Here is a 21,562-nt window from a genome sequence, read left to right as displayed (position 1 = left end):
GTCATAGAAGCAGTTAATGAAAGAGCAAATCCAGGAGTCCATGAAACTTAGGAAAAGGCACTCAAACTCACTGGTTGTCAAGTAATACAAATTAAAGTACTAGTGAATTCTTTTTTTAAAAAATATTTTATTTATTTATTTGACAGACAGAGATCACAAGTAGGTAGAGAGGCAGGCGGGTAGAGAGGAAGGGAAGCAGGCTCCCTGCCAAGCAGTGAGCCCGACACGGGCTCCATCCCAAGACCCTGAGATCAAAACCTGAGCCCAAGGCAGAGGCTTTAACTCGCTGAGCCACCCAGGCGCCCCAGTGAATTCTAACAATGTGCCTAATAAATGGTAAAAGTAAAAAAAACTTTTTGTTTTGTTTTTGCTCGTACAGAAAATGGTGTTGCTGTGCAGAAAATGGTATATTCCCTTATTAGTGGAGATGTGAGTTGTATAATTTTTGAAATGGGATTTTGCGAAATCTGTTTTTACAAACTGGCCCGTATTAAGATTATGTGGGTTTTTTTTTTTTTTTAAACACTTCTGTTTTTTTTTTTTTTTTTTTTAAAGATTTTATTTATTTATTTGACAGAGAGAGATCACAAGTAGGCAGAGAGGCAGGCAGAGACAGAGAGAGGAGGAAGCAGGCAGGCTCCCCGCTGAGCAGAGAGCCCGATGCTGGACTCGATCCCAGAACCCTGAGATCATGACCCGAGCTGAAGGCAGTGGCTCAACCCACAGAGCCACCCAGGCGCCCAACACTTCTGTTTTTTTAAGTAATCTTTATGTGTAATGTAGGGCTTAAACTCAGAATCTCAGGTTCAAGAGTCTCACACACTGCTGACTGAACCAGCCAAGAATCCCAAGGTCATATGGTTATTTTTAATGGCAGAATATGGAAACAAAGAGAATATTCATCTCTAGAAGAATTAATTGCATAATTTATGCATTGCGTGCATCATGACATATGTGTATCCAAGAAAAAGCTGAGAGAGAGGGATGTCTGTATTGTTGGCCAAAAAAGGCCATATAGGTCTCTATTTCTATATTTGATTTTATGAGCATGAAAAGATTTTGAAGCATATACGTAGGTTTTGTAGTGCAGATATGCTGGTAATAAATTCTTTCAGCATTTTTATTTTGTTTTATTTTTTTCAGAGATTTTTTATTTGAGAGAGAGTGAGCAGAGCATGCTGGAGAGAACATGAGGGGATGCTGTGGAGGGAGAAGGAGAAGCAGACTCCCCATTGAGCAGGAAACCTGAGGCAGGCTCAATCCCAGGATCCTGGAATCCTGGGATCATGACCTGAGCCCAAGGCATGACAAGGATGATTAAGCCATCCAGACATCCCACTTTCAGCATTTTTATAAGAGGTCCTTATTTTACCTTTATTTAGAAAGCTGTTTTCCTAGATATGGAGTAGTGATTTGACAGTGATCTTTCAAAACTATGCACGTTTCTCTATCTTCTGGCTTGCTTTGTTTCTAGCATATGTTATTGGCCTGTCTTGGCTACTTTGAGGATAGTGTTTTTATTACTGGTTTTAACCAACTTCTTTGTTTTTAGTCACACCTCGCCTGTCCGGCAGCCCCGTGGAGGGTGTGGTGGGGAAACCAATAGCCTGCACTGTCCCCCTTAAGTGATTTACTTTTGATGTGTCATGGTGTAATTTTCATGTGTCTTGTGCTTTGAGTTCGTTGTGTTGCTTTAATTTGTACGATTTTAGTATTTATCAGATTGATACTTTTGTATCCAACCGAGTGATACTCTCGTTTAATTTTCTCAGTCTTTTTCTGTATTTCAATTTGTAGTGTAGTTTCCCTTTAAAATGTGCATCCTTGGGGCACCTGGTGGCTCAGGTGTAGAGTATCTGACTCTTGATCTCAGCTCAGGGCTTGATCTCATACCATGAGCTCAAGCCGTGTATTGGGCTCCAGCTGGGCCTGGGGCCTACTGAATGAATGAATGAATGAATAAATAATAAATAAAGTATATCCTTTATCCTGTCATCTGTGTTATTTCTGGATGTCTTTTTTTCCTTGCTGAGGATCTGGTTTTTCTTCATTTATCTTGTAATTTTTTTGAATTATAAAAGATTTTATAACTGAATGATGACAAAATATGATACAGAGCAACATAAATATGGTTACTGCCCTATGGACATCTTCATAGCACAGAGGCATTTCAAGGGAGTGGGCTTAAGACATCAGATGGGTGCCTTGAAAACGAGGGCAGATGAACAGGAGATGTGCAGTCATGCTGGACAAAATTATTTCTCAATACTTTTTTTTTAGTGTTATTTTTTTAAAAGTTAATTTCAATTAATTAATATGTAATGTATTATCAGTTTCAGAGGTAGACTTCAGTAATCCATCAGTTTTATGTAATACCCAGTGCTCAGTGTATCATGTGCCCTCCTTAATGTTCATTACCAAGTTGCCCCAACCCCCCACTCCCCTCCCTGGAGGGAAATAAACCCTCAGTTTATTTCCTATGATTATTAGAGTCTATTCTGGTTTGTCTCCCTCTCTGATTTCGTCTTGTTTTACTTTTTCCTTTCTTCCCCTATGATCCTTTGCCTTGTTTCTCAAATTCCATATATCAGTGAGATTATATGATAATTGTCTTTCTTTGATTGACTTATTTTGGTTAGCATAATACTCAAGTTCCATCCAAGTCATGGCAGATGGCAAGATTTCATTTTATTAATTGCTGAATAGTATTCCATTGTATATATATACCGCATCTTCTTTTTTTGTTTGTTTTCTGTTTTGTTTTTTTTTTTAAAGATTTTATTTACTTATTTGACAGAGAGAGATCACAAGTAGGCAGAGAGGCAGACAGAGAGAGAGAGGAGGAAGCAGGCTCCCTGCAGAGCAGAGAGCCCGATGCGGGACTCGATCCCAGGACCCCGAGATCATGACCTGAGCCGAAGGCAGCGGCTTAACCCACTGAGCCACCCAGGCGCCCCCCTTTTTTTTTTTTTAATACCACATCTTCTTTATCCATTCATCTGTTGGAGATCTGGGCTTTTGCCATAGTTTGGCTGTTATGGATATTGCTGCTGTAAGCATTGGGGTGTAGGTGCCCCTTTGGATCACTACATTTGTATCTTTGGGGTGAATATCTAGTATTGCAATTGCTGGGTCATAGGGTAGCTCTATTTTTAACTTTTTGAGGAAATGCCATACTGTTTTCCAAAGTGGCTATACCAGCTTGCATTCCTATCTTATAATTTTTTTTTTAAGATTTTATTTATTTATTTGACAGAGAGAGATCACAAGTAGGCAGAGAGGCACGTAGAGAGAGGGAGAAGCAGGCTCCCCGCCAAACAGAGAGCCCAATGCGGGGCTCAATCCCAGGACCCTGGGATCATGACCTGAGCCAAAAGCAGAGGTTTAACCCACTGAGCCACACAGGCGCCCCTCCTGTCTTGTAATTTTTATTGGATGCCAGGCATTGCCATTATTACTGTATTGTCTGGTGCTTTTTTTTTTTTTTTTTTTTTAAGATTTTATTTATTCACTTGACAGACAGAGATTACAAGTAGGCAGAGAGGCAGGCAGAGACAGAGAGGAGGAAGCAGGCTCCCTGCTGAGCAGAGAGCCCGATGTGGGGCTCGATCCCAGGATCCTGGGATCAAGACCTGAGCCGAAGGCAGTGGCTTTAACCTACTGGGCCACCCAGGCGCCCCTGTTTTTTTTTTTTTTTTTTTTTTTTTTAATTTCTTTAAATATTCTTAGGTTTGTTCTGGGACACAGTTAAGTGTCTTGGGAGTAGTTTGGCACAGTAATACTTGTTTTGAGCTTTTAAAAGGCAGAACAAAAGTAGCTTTAGTCTAGGGGTACTTTATTTCCTATTACTGAGGAAATCCCCTCTGAGTACTTTATTCCTTCTATATTATGAAGGCTTTAAACTGTTACTGTTGCGGGGGGCACAGACAAATCTGTGTTGGCTGTGAGGATTGTTCTACATATTCCCTTCCAGTACTTTCCCTTGCTTAGGGTAGTTTAGTCACATGTACATGCATGCTTATCAGTTCTCAGCTGAAAACCTAACAGAGCCCTCTACAAATCTCTTGAGTTTATTTAGTTGTTTCTTCTCTGTTACTCTGCCTTATGAATTCTAGCCCCCTTGGCCTTTCTGCATTTTCAGCTCTGTCCCTTCAACTCAAGGGGATTGCTGGACTCTGTTTTCTCCTATATATACTATGGCCTAGAAGTTCTTTCTAGGCAGTAAGGTGCGGTAGTTGCCATGTTGCCTATTGTCTGATGTTTGATAACCATTGTTTTATATACATTGTCTGGCTTTTTAGTTTATTAAGGTGAGAGTGTAAATCTATTTCCTGTTACTCCATAATGGGCTGGCAGTAGAGATAATTGGTTGAGAGGAAAGAAATATCTAAGCACAAAAGGAAGCGAGAGGTGGGGAAGATTACCAAACATCCTAAAACATAAGTAGGAAATGGAAAATATTAACAGTTATTTTAAGTTTAGCTTCATGCATCTGAAAGTCTGGAGCATGGCTGTTTAATCTTATGTAATAATGTAATGTTTAACGACCTCTTATTTTAGAAAGCAAGTGCATGTACATACACATAAGCATGGGGAGGGGCAGAGGGAAAGAATCTCTAGCAAACTTCCTGCTGAGAGTGGAGCCTGATGCAGGGCTCGATCTCATGATCCTGAGATCATGACTTAAGTGGAAATCAAGAGTCAGATGCTTTACTGACTGAGCCATCTAGGCATCCCTAATTTTATGTAATAATATGTTTAGAAATAACTGTTTATTCACTATTAACCCCCAGGGTGATTTCCTTTGCATTTTATAGGTTGCAAGATAATTTTGGACTATTTTATTTAATTGAAACTTTTTGTTTAATGTATTTGGTAATGTGGTAATATTTTAGCATTTATAAGTGTTTATTCTTTCCTAGTAAGTTCTTATATTTTCCCAAATAGTGTTCTGAAAACCCAAAGATAAACCAAGGGCATGGGAAGCCTTATTATTAAGAATGTACATTCAAAGAAGATCTAGAAGTATAGAATTTTAAACTTGAGACTTTTACTTGGAAATCACTCACTTTACTTGAACCGATCAGAAGATTTCTATGTATAGAATGCTATATGTCAGTTAGCTCCATGATTCATTAGATTTACAGTGGAGTTAGATAAAATTTAGTGACATTGTAATATTCCTAGCATTCTTTTTCTCAGTTATATTTGTAATATTGTGATATCTTAGAGGTCTTTAAGTATATTGATAACTTTCTGCCTTCTGTTTAGTTTAATGGAGTTGAGGAAATTCCTGAAGAATATTAGGAAAATTGTAATTTCTATGGGAAACTGAGTCTTAAACTTATGGTCTTATGGGGAAGAGAGGTATGAGGCCTTACTGGTCATATAAAAAAAGTATATAATGAGATGCTGCAGAATGCCTAATGAAATTTTATGTCCTTGTGTATGTATAGTTGTTTGTGTATGTACACACTTGACATGTACTACCTCATTTAATCCTTCAAATACCCCCATAAGTTAGTTATGCCATTCTGCTCTTATTGGTATCTTCAATTCTATTTGACTTCAGAGTCTTCCTCCTATCTATGAGATACATAGGTGGATTGAAATCCTTGTTCTGCCAAGTGCTGACAATGGGAAGTCAGTCAGATTTGCTTCTCTTAGCCGTATGTGAAATGAAGATAATAATGGTACTCTGCCTCAGGGTTGTTGAAAGGATCTTGTGATAATGTGGTTTTTACCATGGGACGATTTTGTCCCTTTGAGGACATAATTTTATACTGTAGTTGCTAAAGCTCAGAATGGTGAGGGTGTTCTGGCATCTAAGGGTAGAAGCAAGAATGTGGCTAACTACCTTACAATGCACAGTACAAACTCCCACAACATTGGTGCCAATGTTGAGAAATTCTGATCTGTGACCATCTTGGTATATTCCTAACATACCAGATAGTTTCATTTATATCATTACTAGGGGCTGCTGCTAGTATGAAAACAAATGTTTCCATTTGACTATTCTTTCCCTTTAATTCCTGTTTTAGCCTATGGGTTAATCTTTAAAAAAAAAAAAAGGTTACAACTACTTGAATAACTCAAACGTTCCCCCTTTTATTTATATTCTAAAATGTGAAGTGAGAGAAAGGGAAAAGTAGCAAAAATAATGCAGAAACAAATTTACATTGACACATAGGTATCAGTTTTTTTTTTTTTTTTTAAGATTTTACTTATTTATTTGACAGACAGAGATCACAAGTAGGCAGAGAGGCAGGCAGAGAGAAAGGGGGAAGCAGGCTCCCTGCTGAGCAGAGAGACCGATGTGGGACTCGATCCCAGGACTCTGGGATCATGACCTGAGCTGAAGGCAGAGGCTTTAACCCACTGAGCCACCCAGGCACCCCCATAGGTATCAGTTTTAATAAAATGTTAATTTTGTAGAGAAATTGTCAGTGTGCGCTTAAATTCTGAAAGTAAGTATATTTGAAAAATATATTCTAGGGTAGATTTGTAAACACATGTACTTACTGTTTTAGCCTTTGTTTATTTTTATTTTTCTTTAAGATTTTATTTATTAGAGAGCACATGTGCCCATGCTTGCACAAAAGTTGAGGGGAGGGACAGAAGGAGAAGGAAAAGCAGACTTCCCACGGAGGGAGCCTGATGCAGGGCTTGATCCAGATCCCATGACCCCAATATCATGACCTGAGCTAAAGGCAGACCTTAACTGACTGAGCCACCCTGGCACCCTGTCCTTTATTTTAATCGTTTTTAATATATTAGCATTTTTTAATTAATATTTTTTGGCTATTTGTCCTGTAGGTATTACCTCATTTGGAAATACTTGGGAGACAGGAAAAAATTTCTAACAAAATGGCAGCTTTTCGAAACCATTGTCTGCATTTGGATTCAGTTGGTGAAATAACAAAAGAAGACTTAATACAAAAATCTCATGTAAGATACAGGGTTTTTTCCTTCCTTACAAAATTAGATTGATTTTTCTCCCAGATATGTATTTTCTAAGTAAATTACTACAATACTCTGTTTCATGAGCTCTAATTTTTTTCTGTACTATTACTAGTCAATTGTATGTATTTGGCTGTGTCAATATAATGATAATGTTGTCTATGTGATTTTTGTTTCATAGGGTACTTGTCAGGATTGTAAAGTCAGAGGACCAAATCTTTGGGCATGCCTGGAGGTATGTAAGTTTCTTTCCAAAAGTTTAGTATTATAAAAATTTATATCTGAATAAAGTAAATAAGATTTTTTGACACTTAAAATATTTCATAAATGAATATACTTTAAAAAGAGGCGAGGATGCGGAGAAAGGGGAACGCTCCTACACTGTTGGTGGGAATGCAAGCTGGTGCAGCCACTCTGGAAAACAGCATGGAGGTTCCTCAAAATGTTGAAAATAGAACTGCCCTATGACCCAGCAATTGCACTATTGGGTATTTACCCTAAAGATACAAACGTAGTGATCTGAAGGGGCACGTGCACCCGAATGTTTATAGCAGCAATGTCCACAATAGCCAAACTATGGAAAGAACCTAGATGTCCATCAACAGATGAATGGATCAAGAAGATGTGGTATATATACACAATGGAATACTATGCAGCCATCCAAAGAAATGAAATCTTGCCATTTGCGACAACATAGATGGAACTAGAGTGTATCATGCTTAGCAAAATAAGTCAAGCAGAGAAAGACAACTATCATATGATCTCCCTGATATGAGGAAGTGGTGATGCAACATGGGGGCTTAAGTGGGTAGGAGAAGAATCAATGAAACAAGATGGGATTGGGAGGGAGACAAACCATAAGTGACTCTTAATCTCACAAAACAAACTGAGGGTTGCTGGGGGGAGGGGGTTTGGGAGAAGGGGGTGGGATTATGGACATTGGGGAGGGTATATGCTTTGGTGAGTGCTGTGAAGTGTGTAAACCTGGTGATTCACAGACCTGTACCCCTGGGGATAAAAATATATGTTTATAAAAAATAAAAAATTAAAAAAAAAGAGCATTACTGATAATAATAAAAATTAAACTAAACTTTGTTTTTTTTTTTTTTTTTTTTTTTAAGATTTTACTTATTTATTTGACAGAGAAAGTAGGCAGAGATAGGTGGGGGGGAAGCCCGATGTGGGGCTCGATCCCAGGACCCTGAGACCATGACCTGAGCCAAAGGCAGAGCCTTAATCCACTGAGCCATCCAGGTGCCCCTAAACTTTGGGTTTTTAACTTGTGGTGCTTTTGCAGAATTTTAGTAAATCATTAAAATATTTTGCGCTTGCCTTTATTAGAGGTGACATAGCTTTTAGCTTAGAAATATTCTCATTTTATTCTTCTCTTCCCAATACCTTTTTGTTAAAATAATTGACTGTGTAAAGCCACTTAGTCATGAAGTTAAAACCTGTAATCAAAACTTAATTGTAACTGCAGTGTTATTATACATTTATACATGTTATAAAATGCTTTATTTTTCTTCTTGTGTAATTATTTACAGAATAGATGTTCATATGTTGGTTGTGGTGAATCCCAAGTAGATCACAGCACCATACATTCTCAGGTATGATATAGAAGGTTTTTTTCTATTTATTTCTTTGCTTGCTTGCTTTTTAAGTTTTTATTTTAATTCCGGTTGAAGTATAGTGTTGTATTAGGTTTTGGTGTATAATACAGTGATTCAACAATGGCATATATCACCCTGTGTATAGATTTTCAGGTAGGGTATTTTTTAAGGAGAACCTTAAGGAAAGGGAAAGCAAATATAACATTATTTCAAGTTTTAGTTCAAAATTTTGCCCTTTTTCATATAGAGGTGTTAGCTTATACTTTTTAAAAGGTGGGGAGGGGGATTGCTAAGATCATTATTAGATTGGGGTTGTAATTAAGAGAGTAATGATTTGAGAAGTATGCCTCCTGATACATGAAGATGATAGTTGTAATTTTAGGAGTTGTGAAGATTGAAGTTGAGTGGATGCCTCTGCTTGTGATGGGGCCTGGCTAACTTCAGGTCTCAACTCTTACTACCTTCTCCTGCCTATCCTCTTAACTAGAGTTCCCTTTCTACTTCACCCTGGGGTTTGGTGCTTGTCTGTAATTCTAGCATGCCTCTTTTTAGTATTAGGTAGAACTCCCATTCTAGACTGCAAGTTTCTTGAGAATGAACTGGCTTTTTCACATTGATATTTCTGTCACGTCAATTATTCTCAGTCAGGGTTCTTCAAGAGAATTAATTAAGCCTGAATATCCCAAGGCTCTCAGGCAACATTGTACCTACAAAGGCCGGAGATTTATATATGCAAGATCACACGTTCACTATTCCTTGAGCTGTTTTTTGCTTTGACTTATGTCATTGGGCTCATTCGTTTGCCACTCTGATATTCTGGAATAGTTACTATGCTTTTGTCAATTATTTTCTTATATTACACTTACTTGCTAACTGTAAAGCAGAGTCTTACTCTTGTGTTTGTCTTCATGTTGAACAGTGGTAAAAAAATGACAATAGAATAATTCCTAGAGTAGGGTTACTTTTCACTGTACTTGAGCAATTTACCAAAAGAATGTGTTTTTGGTGTTCCAGTTTTAACTCTTTTGAGTATATTGTTATTTGTCAAAGGCCAGCAGTTTACCTTATGGTTTTTAAAAAGATTTATTTGTTTATTAGAGAGAGAGCACAAGCGAATGAGGGAAGTGGCAGAGGGAGAGAAGACTCCACTGAATACAGAGCTGGATGCAGTGCTCAGTCTTATGAGCCTGAGATCACGATCTGAGCCAAAACCAAGTGTTGGATGCTTAACCGACTGAGCCAAATAGGCACCCCTCTTAAATGATTTTTAAGTTTATTATTCTTCTTATTATTTTTAAAGATTTTATTTATTTATTTGACAGGCAGAGATCACAAGTAGGCAGAGAGGCAGGCAGACAAAGAGGAAGGGAAGCAGACTCCCTGCCGTGCAGAGAGCCTGACGGAGGGCTCAGTCCCAGGACCCTGAGATCATGACCTGAGCTGAGGACAGAGGCTTTAACCCACTGAGCCACCCTGCTGCCCCTAAGTTTATTATTTTTTTAGTAATCTCTACACCCAGCATGGGGGTTGAACTCATGACACTGAGATAAGAGTCCCATGCTTCCAACTGAGCCAGTTAGGTGCCCCCTTATATGATCTTTTGAAATGTTTTCAGCTCTCTCTAATTTTGTTTCCTCTTCTCCCCTCCTGTGAAATTATATAGGAGACAAAGCATTATCTAACTGTGAACCTTACCACTCTTCGAGTATGGTGTTATGCTTGCAGCAAAGAAGTATTTTTGGATAGGAAATTAGGAACTCAGCCTTCTTTGCCTCATATAAGATCACTTCAGCAAACACAAGAAAACAATGTCCAGGTAATAATCTAACTTTATTTAACTAAAGTATCATACATTTTCAGGTAGTGATTTCAGAATTTATCATGTAGTTGAAATTTAAAACAACTGTACCTAATTTGTACTTGAAAAATTTATGTAATATGCATTTTTTTCTTGATTGAAACACTAAGGCTAGCCTTTGTTCTTTTGTAGAATAACAGGTTATGGTAAGATCGAAGCCCACCTCTCTAAAGATGGAAAAGCACCTGTTGTGTTTTAAAACTTAAAAAAAAAAGGTTAAAAAAGTATATTTTTTTCTATAAAAAAGTATACTTTTTTATAAAAAAGTATATTTTTTTCTATAAAAAAGTATACTTTTTTATAAAAAAGTATATCTTTTACTAGCAATCTGGTTCTAGGAGAGAGGGCAGGCCTTTGATAGGGAATTAGAAATACGAATTCAGCTCTTTTTTTATTTCTATCCCTTCTCTACCCCCATTTATATTACTAGGAACATTTTACTAATTTATCAAAAACCAGGTAGGATATCTTAAAGCTTAGCATTCACGTTTGGTTCCAAAATATGTGTGGGCTTGCAAAGATTGGTCACTTAATTTTGAGAATTTAGATTTTATTTATTTATTTGACAGAGAGACAACAAGAGAGGGAACACAAGCAGGTGGAGTGGGGAGGGAGAAGCAGGCTTCCCGGTGAGCAGAGAACATGAGACCAGGCTTGATCCCAGGATCCCGGGATCCTGGATCATGGCCTGAGCTGAAGGCAGATGCTTAACCACTGAGCCATCCAGGAGCCCTGATACAGACTCTTCTATTTTTCTTTTGTATCTTTATCATATTTTGATAGTAGGCATTTATGCTAATAAAGTAGCTCACCATACACATTCTATAACTAAAATGACTAGATTTTAGAGAAGGTTTAACTTGCTGCATTTCTAGTTTTACTGTTGAATGGCTCTAGTGGGTAAATCACCACATTACCATTACTGTTTTTCCCACTGATATTTATCATTCAGAAATGTGGTGTTTTTTTGATTCCTTGATAGTTTGAAAGTAAATTTTTTTAAAATTTTTTAAATTTTTATTTTTTAAAAAATATTTTAAAGATTTTATTTATTTATTTGACAGACAGAGATCACAAGTAGGCAGAGAGGCAGGCAGAGAGAGAGAGGAAGAGAAGCAAGCCCCCTGCTGAGCAGAGAGCCGGATGTGGGGCTCGATCCCAGGACCCTGGGATCATGACCTGAGCCGAAAGCAGAGGCTTTAACCCACTGAGCCACCCAGGCGCCCCGAAAGTAAATTTTTTAAAAAAAGATTTTATTTATTTATTTGAGAGAGAGACAATGAGAGAGAGAGCATGAGAGAGGAGAAGGTCAGAGGGAGAAGCAGACTCCTGGTGGAGCTGGGAACCTGATGTGGGACTTGATTCCTGTACTCTGGGATCATGACCAGAGCCGAAGGCAGTTAGTTGCTTAACCAACTGAGCCACCCAGGTGCCCCGAAAGTAAATTCGTGTGAACATTCTTGCATTACTAACTAAATGTGGTAATAGAGTGTAATCCCATAAGGAACTAATAACAATTTATAAGGGTAGTGCTCAAAGGTGGTTGAAAAAAATAAGTGCAGATGGTTCACGAAAACGAAATATAAGTAAAAACACATTAATAAAATAATCATCCCTGACTTAAGTAAGTTAAAACACCTGTCTGTTGACATTTCTGTATACTCTTTTTTTTTTTTTTTAAAGATTTATTTATTTATCTCAGAGAGAGAGAACAAGCAGAGGGCCAGAGGCAGAGGGAGAGAGAATCCCAAGCAGATTCTCTGCTGAGTGCAGAGGCCAACATGGTGCTCAATCTTAGGACCATGAGATCTCAAACTGAGCCAAAAGCAAGAGTCCATAGTTCAGCCTCCTGTGCCACCCAGGCATCCTGAGATTTCATCCAATGAAATGTTAATAAATGTTGAACCTGGTTGGATAAATATACTGATACTTTTCTGATGGCTTGTAAATAATTCTCTAGTGAGATATATATATAAAACATCAGTCAAAGGCATAAATTTAATTTCATGCAACTTCCTGATCCCATTGTTGAAGAAATTACTCAGAAGAAAAAATGTTATTTGTACAGTTTTTTTTAGTATAAAATTTCTATGCTATTTGAATCCAATTCATTAGAGTATTAATTATAAAATAATATTGGAAACCATTCAAATGTCATTAGTGCAAGTTTTTTCTGGGAGGTAAAATTTTAAGTGATTTTTTTTAAGTCTCTGTACTTAAATATAACTAAGTGAGATTATGGGGCCAACTCAAATGTTCAGTATCTACAGATAACAGGAAAGTAAGGTGAATGTATAAAGTGGGTGGGTATGAAAGTACATATGCATGCATTGTTGAGGTGGAATAAGGCTATAATAAGTTGGAGAAGCCGAGCACATGCTAAGTGCATGCTCCTTCTTCAGTTTCTTCCTTTATCTGAGTGTTGCTAAATGGATTCACTGTGGTTTGATCATCTGTTATAAGAGAACTTGCATAATCTGAGTTTTATGTGAGCTCTCCCAATTTTTAAAATTTAGATCAAAGTTTTTCTTTTGTTGTAACCTTTGAGTTACAGTTGTAACCTTTGAGTTAAGCCAATACTTGAAAATTAATTCTGGAACATTTTATTACTATTTAAAACAAGTGCACTATTTCATATGAACAAAAGGATGCAAAATAAGTAAGGTAGCAAGTGATCAGGAGAGATTGTAGGTCTAAAGATAAGTTGGTGTGTTATAATAGAATAACTTAAGTATTTTTTTTCTGTGAAAAGTTAAAGAAGTTTGAGAAGACAGTGTAGGGTATTCCACTTAGATTTCTTTTAGCCGTGATGTGATCTCACTGAATTGGATTGGAATTCACTGAATTAATTGTGTTTAAATTCAGAAAAGTCACAAGTGGCTTTGTTGAATTCAAGTACATATTTTAATATAGGGTGACAGGCTCTTACCTAGTGTAAATCCTTACTGCTTTCAAGTTACAAATGTAAATTTTTTTTGATATAAGTATAAATTTTGTTCTGATTAGTAATACCAGAGTATGTTCTTAATAGTTTTAAAATAACATCTCTTAACTTTTAGACTGTAGATGTATATGAGATAAAAGTTAAAAAAATTTTTACATAAAAGATTTTTTCAAGTTGGCTGTCTTTTCTTTTATGAAGGATTTTAAAATACCGAGCAATACAACATTAAAAACTCCTCTGGTTGCTGTATTTGATGATTTGGACATAGAAGTGGAAGAAGAAGATGAACTTAAGGCAAGAGGTAAAATAATTCTCCTGTCGCTCCTTTGTATGGCACTACCCATTTCTTTAGGAAACTGTGTAATGTGAAAATTTCAAATTCCAGAAGTGAAAGGGACTCTATTGATGTTGATGACCAAAAAAGAATTTAGTTTTATATTATTGTATTTGCAAGGAAAGTAGACTGATAACTTTGAATGATGCTTGGTTTCTCTGACATCACTTTACCAAAGCCCACAATTCTTAGTATAAACTATCTGTATATAATATAGTACAAATTATGTGTTTTGTAACTGATACAAGGGAATTTTAATTTTTTAAATGCGTATTTAAATAATTATTTGAAAATTAACACTTGTACAAGCCTGAAGTCAGAGTTGTTCAAGTTGTTATTTTGTATTTCCATTAATAAATCTTTTTCATAATGTATTTTTTAAAATTCTTAATTTTTTGGAAAAATTATGGGGTTCAAACTCACAACCCCAAGATCAGAGTCTTACGCTCCACCATTTGATCCGGTCAGGCACTCCTATTTTGTATTTTCTTTTTTAAAGATTTTATTTATTTATTTGACAGAGAGAACACAAGTAGGCAGAGAGGCAGGCAAAGAGAGAGGAGGAAGCAGGCTCCCTCCTGAGCAGAGAGCCCAATATGGGGCTTGATCCCAGGACACTGGGATCATGACCTGAGCTGAAGGCAGAGGCTGTAACTCACTGAGTCACTGTCCCTATTTTGTATTTTCTTAGCATAGATTGGGAACCATAATAAGTACCATATATAGTTACATATTTGGTAAACATTTATAAAATTAAGTCATTGCATTATTGAATGATAACATAATTTATGATTTTTCTAAATAGGTCTTACAGGTTTGAAAAATATTGGAAATACTTGTTATATGAATGCAGCTTTGCAGGCTCTTTCTAACTGGTAAGTAATTAAATTAATTTTGTATAACTTTCTTAAAGTCATTCTTTGCGGAAGACAAAAAGAAGTCATTCTTTGAGCAGATGACCATGCTGCTAGTATACAGGCATACCATCCTGATTGTGCCTGATCTCAGAAACCAAGCAGGTTGGGTCTGGTTAGTACTTGGATGGGAGGAAACCATGCTGCTGTAGTATGCTTAAGGAATTAAAAAAAAAAAAAAGAAAAGAAAATGAGAGGAGAAAAGAAAGAAATATACATTAATGGTGATATAAGAAAGAATAATAATTCTATTCAATTTCCTTAGCCAACAGGATCCCATAAGTCCTTGGCTGTTCTTTTCTCACCATCCTCAATGCATTCCTCTCCTTCCATCTTACTTTCTGAAATGATCCCATTTATAAAATTATGTGGATTAACAAACTATGTAAATGTCTTGAAAAAGTTTTTTTTTTTTCCTTTCTTGTTAATCCTCAAGGTAGAGTAGGCAGGAATCTGGGTTGGGACATAATCCATTGTTTTCCCAGTGGGGTTACTCTATTCATGTCTGTAGTTTCCTGAGACTTCTGGTTCTCGCTTAGACCCTAGGTAGTTGTGTGTCTTTGAGCAAGTTATTTGTTTTTACATGTAGAACATGAGCTTGAACTAATTTCTGAAATTATTTTTAGTTAGGGGATGCTATGAAAATATTTTACTCTTTTCACTAGGTGGAAAAGTCACAGTATTCAGATTTTTTTTTTCTTTTTTCCTTTTCTTTTAGTTTTTATTTATTTATTTGATAGAGAGACAGTGAGAGAGGGAACACAAGCAGAGGGAGTGGGTGAGGGAGAAGCAAGCCTCCTGCTGAGCAGGGAGCCCAGTGCAAGACTTGATCCCAGGATCCTGAGATCATGACCTGAGCCAAAGGCAGATACTGTTAAGTCCATCTGGTCTAATAATATGTAGTTCAAGTCCAGTGTTTCATTATTTTTTGTCTGGAAGGTTAAAGATGGGTATTGAAGTCCCTTACTGTTACTGAATTGCTATTTATTTCTCCCTTTTTTTTTTTTTTTAAAAGATTTTATTTATTTGACAGAGAGAGAGAGATATCACAAGTAGGCATAGAGGCAGGCAGGGGGTGAGGGCAGCAGGCTCCCAGCAGAGCAGAGAGCCCGATGCGGGGCTCTATCCTAGGACCCTGAGATCATGACCTGGGCTGAAGGCAGAGACTTAACCCACTGAGCCACCCAGGCGCCCCTATTTCTCCCTTTAGATCTGTTAATACTTGCTTTGTATATTTAGCTGGCCCTCTGTTAGGTATATAAATATTTACAAATGTTACCCTCTTGATGAACTGATCCCTTTATCATTTTATAATGCCCTTCTTTATATATTGTTACAGCTTTGAGTTAAAGTCTGCTTTGTGTAATATAAGTATATAGCTATCCATTCTTTCTTTATTTCCACTTGCATGGAATATCTTTTTAAGATAGCCAGTTTGTTCTGGGTCAGGGTTTGGTCCTTTGTCCAATCTGTTTCATGTAACTATTTGAAAAGACTCACAGAGTTTCCCTCCAGCTAATCACACTCATAAAAGACGGTATTGCCTTTTAAGTTGCTAACTTGAACCACCAGATAGATAGTAGTATCACTTACTGAGATGTAGAAGCTTAGAGGAAGACTAGATTGATTTGAAAGTTAAATTTTGATCATGTTAAATTTAGGTATTTGATATAAATCTGGAGTTTAGATGAGACTTTGAAATTTATGAGACTTTCACAAATTTGACTGTCTGGCATGTGCATGAAAATTTAAAGTCATCCCAGGAGAAGAATATATAGGGAAGACAGGAAAAGTCATAAGATCAAGTGCTGAGGAACCTTGATAGTTATATATCTGGTAAGAGCAAAAAGAACAATTAAGAGGGAAAAGAGTTGCCAGAGGTAAAGAAGAAAAGTAGAAAAATTCATCATTGTTCAGAAGAAGCAAGTTGCTGAAGAATAAGGGGTAGGTCATCTGTAAATAATGCTATTAAGAGGGAAATGAAAAGTGTTGACTGGATCTGGCACCATTGAGGAGTCTGATATGGTGGGGTCAAATTTGATTTAAATGAGTAGAACATGAATATGAAGAAGTGAATGTGAAGCTGTAAAAGGAAGCAAAGTAATTCCTAGGTATGTGGCTCTATGTGCTGCCTATTCCTTGAATGCTTGGGAGTCAGTCAGTATTAAGCTTTGATTCCACTTTAACATTTTTCTTTCTTTCTTTTTTTTAATTAGTCCACCTTTGACACAGTTTTTTCTTCATTGTGGAGGACTAGCTCGAACAGATAAGAAACCAGCCATTTGCAAAAGTTATCTCAAACTGATGACAGAACTCTGGCATAAAAGCAGGTATGTACTTAATGTATTTATTCTCTTTATTAATGTTTTTAAATGAATATCAAATATTAAAAGGATGGAGGTGCATGTATATAGAGTTGAAAAAAGTAGATTTGAGACATGTTCATTTTAGGGCATGTTATATTTCAAACTGAAGAGCCAAATGAAGTATCAGGACTGGACATCTAATGTTGAACTGCTAAAGCTGCTGTTACTGATGCTTGAGTTTTAATGCAGGGGTAGGCATTCTGACAATGCTAAAATCAGACCATAGATACTTACATGAATGTTCATTTTTCTCACATTTATTTGCTCTAAAGTGTAGCATTAGAAGAATAATTAGTGTTATAGTTTACTAATTTTGTTTTAGGACCATTCAGAAAATTGCTTTTACCATTAGTCCTTTTATAAATTTTTATTTATTTATTTATTTGAAAAATATTTATTTACTTATTTGACAGAGAGACAGAGAGCACAAGCAGGGGGAATGGGAAATGCGGGGCTTGATCCCAGGGCCCTGGGGTCATGAACTGAGCCATCCAGGCACCCTGGTCCATTTTGTTTTGTTTTAAATTTTATTCATTTGAGAGAGAGAGTGAGAGTAAGAGTGGGGGGCGGGGCAGAGGTTGACAAGCCAACTTCCCACTGAGTGAGGAGTCTGAAGTGGGGCTCAATGCTAGGACCTCAAGATCATTATCTGAACCAAAGTCAGACGCTTAATCAACTGAGCCACCCAGGTGCCCATTACCATTAGTCCTTTTTAAATGTTTCTTTTCTTTTTCTTTTTTTTTTTAAAGATTCTATTTATTTATTTAACAGAGATCACTAGCAGGCAGAGAGGCAGGCAGAGAGAGAAGGGGAAGCAAGCTCCCTGCTGAGCAGAGAGCCCGATGCCATGCGGGGCTCAATTCCAGGACTCTGGGATCAATCATGACCGGAGCTGAAGGCAGAGGCTTTAACCCACTGAGCCACCCAGCTGCCCCTCTTTTTAAATGTTTCTAAGAACTGCTCAACCTTTCCTGTAAGAAAACAATCACCAAAATTATCTTTAAAAAAAAAACAAACCTCATAAGAGGTGCCTGGGTGGCTTAGTTGGGTAAGAATCTGCCTTCAGGGGCACCTGGGTGGCTCAGTGGGTTAAGCCTCTGCCTTTGGCTCAGGTCATGGTCTCGGGGTCCTGGGATCGAGCCCTGCATTGGGCTCTCTCCTCAGCAGGGAGCCTGCTTCCCACTTGTCCCTGCCTGCCTCTCTGCCTACTTGTGATCTCTCTGTCAAATAAATAAATAAAATCTTAAAAAAAAAAAAAAAAAAAAAAAAGAATCTGCCTTCTGCTCAGGGATAGAGTCCTGCATCCGACACCCTGCTCATCAGAAAGCCTGCTTCTCCCTCTCCCTCTGCCTGCCACTCCCATTGCTTATATGCTTTCTCTCTCTCAAATAAATAAATAAAGATCTTTTTAAAAAAATAAACCTTGTAAGAGTTTGAGATCTTAATGATTTCTACTGTAAAATTTCATTAGTAAAGTTTTAACATTCTTATATTCCTGAATGCCTCACTTTTCTTCAAGATATGTGACCCCCTAATAAGAACATTTCTTAAGTGAAACAAAAATTTGTTACTACTTTAATTTTTGTTTTGATAGGAAAAGAGAATAGCTTTTCTTTCTTTTTCTTAATTGAAGTATAATTAACTTACAATTTATCTAGTTTTAAGTACATAACATATTGACTGTACATTACTTAATGCTCACACCATCTGTCACCATATAGTGTTATTACAATATTACTAACATATTCTCTGTGCTTTACTTCTCGCTCTGTGACTTAATGTATTTTATAACTTGGGGTTTGTACCTCTTAATCCCCTTTATCTATTTCACCCATTCCCCTCACCCATCTCCTCTCTGGCAACCACCAGTTTGTTCTCTATATTTAAGAGCCTTTTTTTGCTTGTTTTATTCATTTGTTTTGTTTCTTAGATTCTGCGTGTAAGTGAAGCCATTTGGTATTTGTCTTTCTCTGACTTATTTCACTTAGCATGATATGCTTTAGGACCTTTCATATTGTCACAGATGAAAAGATCTTACCGTTTTTTGTGACTGAATAAATATTCCATTGTGTATATACCACATCTTTATCCATTCATCTATGGATGGACACTTGGGTTGCTTTTGTATCTTGGCTATTGTAAATAATGCTATATAATAGGGTTGCATTTATCTTTTTGGATTCATGTTTTTATTTTCTTTGGGTAAATACCCAGTAGTGGAATTACTGGACCATTTGGTATTTCAATTTTCAGTTTTTGTTTTTTTTTTAAGATTTTATTTATTTATTTGAAAGAGAGAGATGACAAGCAGGCAGAGAGGCAGGCAGAGAGAGAGGAGGAAGCAGGCTCCCTGCTGAGCAGAGAGCCCGATGCGGGACTCGATCCCAGGACCCTGAGATCATGACCTGAGCCGAAGGCAGCGGCTTAACCCACTGAGCCACCCAGGCGCCCACCTTTGTACTGTTTTCCAGAGTGGCTGCATCAGTTACACTCCCACCTACAGTGCATGAGGGTTCTCTTTTCTCCACATCTTTGCCAACACTTGTTGTTTTTTCTTTCTTTTTTTTTTTTTTCTTTGATACTAGCCATTCTGATCAGTATGAAGTGATACCTCCTTGTGGTTTTGATTTGCATTTCCTGGATGATTAGTGATATTGAGCATCTTTTCATATGTCTGTTGGCTCTCTGTATATTTTTGGAAAAATGTCTGTTCAGGTCCTCTACCCATCTTTTAATCTAGATTGTTTTTTGTGTGTTGAATTGTATAACTTCTTTATTTATTTTGGATATTAGCCCCTTATTTGATATACCATTTGCAAATACCTTCTCCCACTTGCTACGTTGCTTTTTTGTATTCTTGATGGTTTCCCTTTCTGTGTGCAATTCTTTGACCTGAATCTGTACTTTAAACTTTGTCAGTATGAAATTCTAAAGGTGGTTAAATCTCATAATTTGGTTGGCTTTTCATTTTTGTTTTCATGGTTAGTTGATGCTGGTTTTAAAATCTTAAGTCAGCTATACTCAAATAAAAATGTGAAATTCAGGGGCGCCTGGGTGGCTCAGTTGTTAAGCATCTGCCTTCAGCTCAGGTCATGATCTCAGGGTCCTGGGATTGAGCCCCATATTGGCAGGAAGCCTGCTTCTCCCTCTCTCACTGTGTCTCTTTCTGTCAAATAAATAAATAAAATCTTTAAAAAACACATGGAATTCAGAAAAAATCTTATTTAGACAATGTACTGTGTACATTTATCTTAATTATTATCCCGGAATTTTAAGGAATTAAAGTTTTGTTTTAAGTAATTACAAGTATTTTTGAAAAGTCATAGGAGAGCATGACCATTTCATTAGGGTGGAGAACAATAAAATGTATTTTGAGTATTATTAGTAAGCTGTTTTGGTGAGCCTATGCAACATAGTACTGAGCAATTTTTAGTGATTTTTTTGGAAACACTTTAACAGCTTGAATTCTTGATTGCTTAATTTCTGAAATGGAAAGTAAAAGTCACAAATTTCTCATTAAAATTTTTTCTTACTCAGGCCAGGATCTGTTGTGCCCACTACTCTGTTTCAAGGAATTAAAACAGTAAATCCAACATTTCGGGGCTATTCTCAGCAGGTAAGTCTTTATTCTTTTTCATTCATAACACTAATCTTTAATAAGTTTGCAAAATGCCATTATGCATTATCTTTTATGTAGTTATTTGTATTTCTTCCTTTGTAATTTATTTATCCATTGTTTTAGGTCATCACTTCTTGTGTTTATTTACTGAGAATAATCTGTTCTCATATTTTTAGTTTATATTTTTCTACCTTTCTTGTAATTTTATACTTTTCTAAAAATTGTTAAATTTGTGTTGGATAAATATGTCTCTCTTTTAGTGATTTTAGCTTCAAAAAGTAACACATCTAGAGATAAATTTTCACCTATATTTAATGCTTAATTTTTCAAAATATTTAATTCTCTAATCTGTCATTTATTTTGTGTTACAATCCAAATTTAATTTTTCACAGAGTTAACTAATTGTACCAAACTACAGATTTAAGAATTTTCTTATCTGATTTTTAAAATTTATTCTTTATTAATTTTTATGCTTACATTAATATTTTATAGGGTCAGTTTCTGGGCTTTAATTTATTTCATTTACTTGTTTTTGTTTTTGTTTTTTTTTGTAGTTGTACTGATGGCTGAATCTGTAGCTTTATATAGTTTCCTTTAATGTTAACACCTGGCCCTCACATGTTTTTCTTTTTCAAAACAATACCTCTTCCCTTTAGATTTTTTTCTGGTGCACATTCCTGGATCACCAGACACTGATTTGGTACATATAAGTTGGGTCTTCAAATTTGTATTTTCTTTTCTTTTTTTTAATTGAAGTGTAACTGACACACAGTGTTGCATTTTTTTAGGTGTATAGTGTCATGATTCGATGATATTACATAGTCGTGCTGTGCTCATCACAAGTGTAGCTGCCATTTATTGCCATACAGCACTATTATGATACCTTTGACAGTGTTCTCTGTGCTATACCTTTCATCCCTATGACTAGTTCATTATGTAACTGGAAGCCTATACCTT

General features: G+C 36.5%; 1 protein-coding gene across 4 annotated transcripts in view; it reads left to right on the top strand.

Moving 5' to 3' along the window:
* Positions 1-21,562, top strand: part of USP33 (ubiquitin specific peptidase 33) — a 53,952-nt gene that overhangs the window by 9,577 nt on the left and 22,813 nt on the right. For 3 of the 4 annotated variants that reach the window (XM_059135887.1, XM_059135888.1, XM_059135886.1), the window contains 8 exons: positions 6,817-6,948; positions 7,142-7,195; positions 8,505-8,567; positions 10,234-10,386; positions 13,571-13,673; positions 14,512-14,581; positions 16,837-16,950; positions 20,524-20,602. In XM_059135887.1, coding sequence (XP_058991870.1) covers positions 6,817-6,948; positions 7,142-7,195; positions 8,505-8,567; positions 10,234-10,386; positions 13,571-13,673; positions 14,512-14,581; positions 16,837-16,950; positions 20,524-20,602 — 768 coding nt within the window. The remainder of the gene's footprint in view (positions 1-6,816; positions 6,949-7,141; positions 7,196-8,504; positions 8,568-10,233; positions 10,387-13,570; positions 13,674-14,511; positions 14,582-16,836; positions 16,951-20,523; positions 20,603-21,562) is intronic. The other variant, XM_059135889.1, reaches the window with a different exon arrangement.

This window comes from Mustela lutreola, chromosome 10, assembly GCF_030435805.1.
Source record: "Mustela lutreola isolate mMusLut2 chromosome 10, mMusLut2.pri, whole genome shotgun sequence".
Classification (NCBI taxonomy): domain Eukaryota; kingdom Metazoa; phylum Chordata; class Mammalia; order Carnivora; family Mustelidae; genus Mustela; species Mustela lutreola.
The sequence above is the reverse complement of the archived record's forward strand: the minus strand, read 5'-3'. Positions and strand labels throughout refer to the sequence as shown.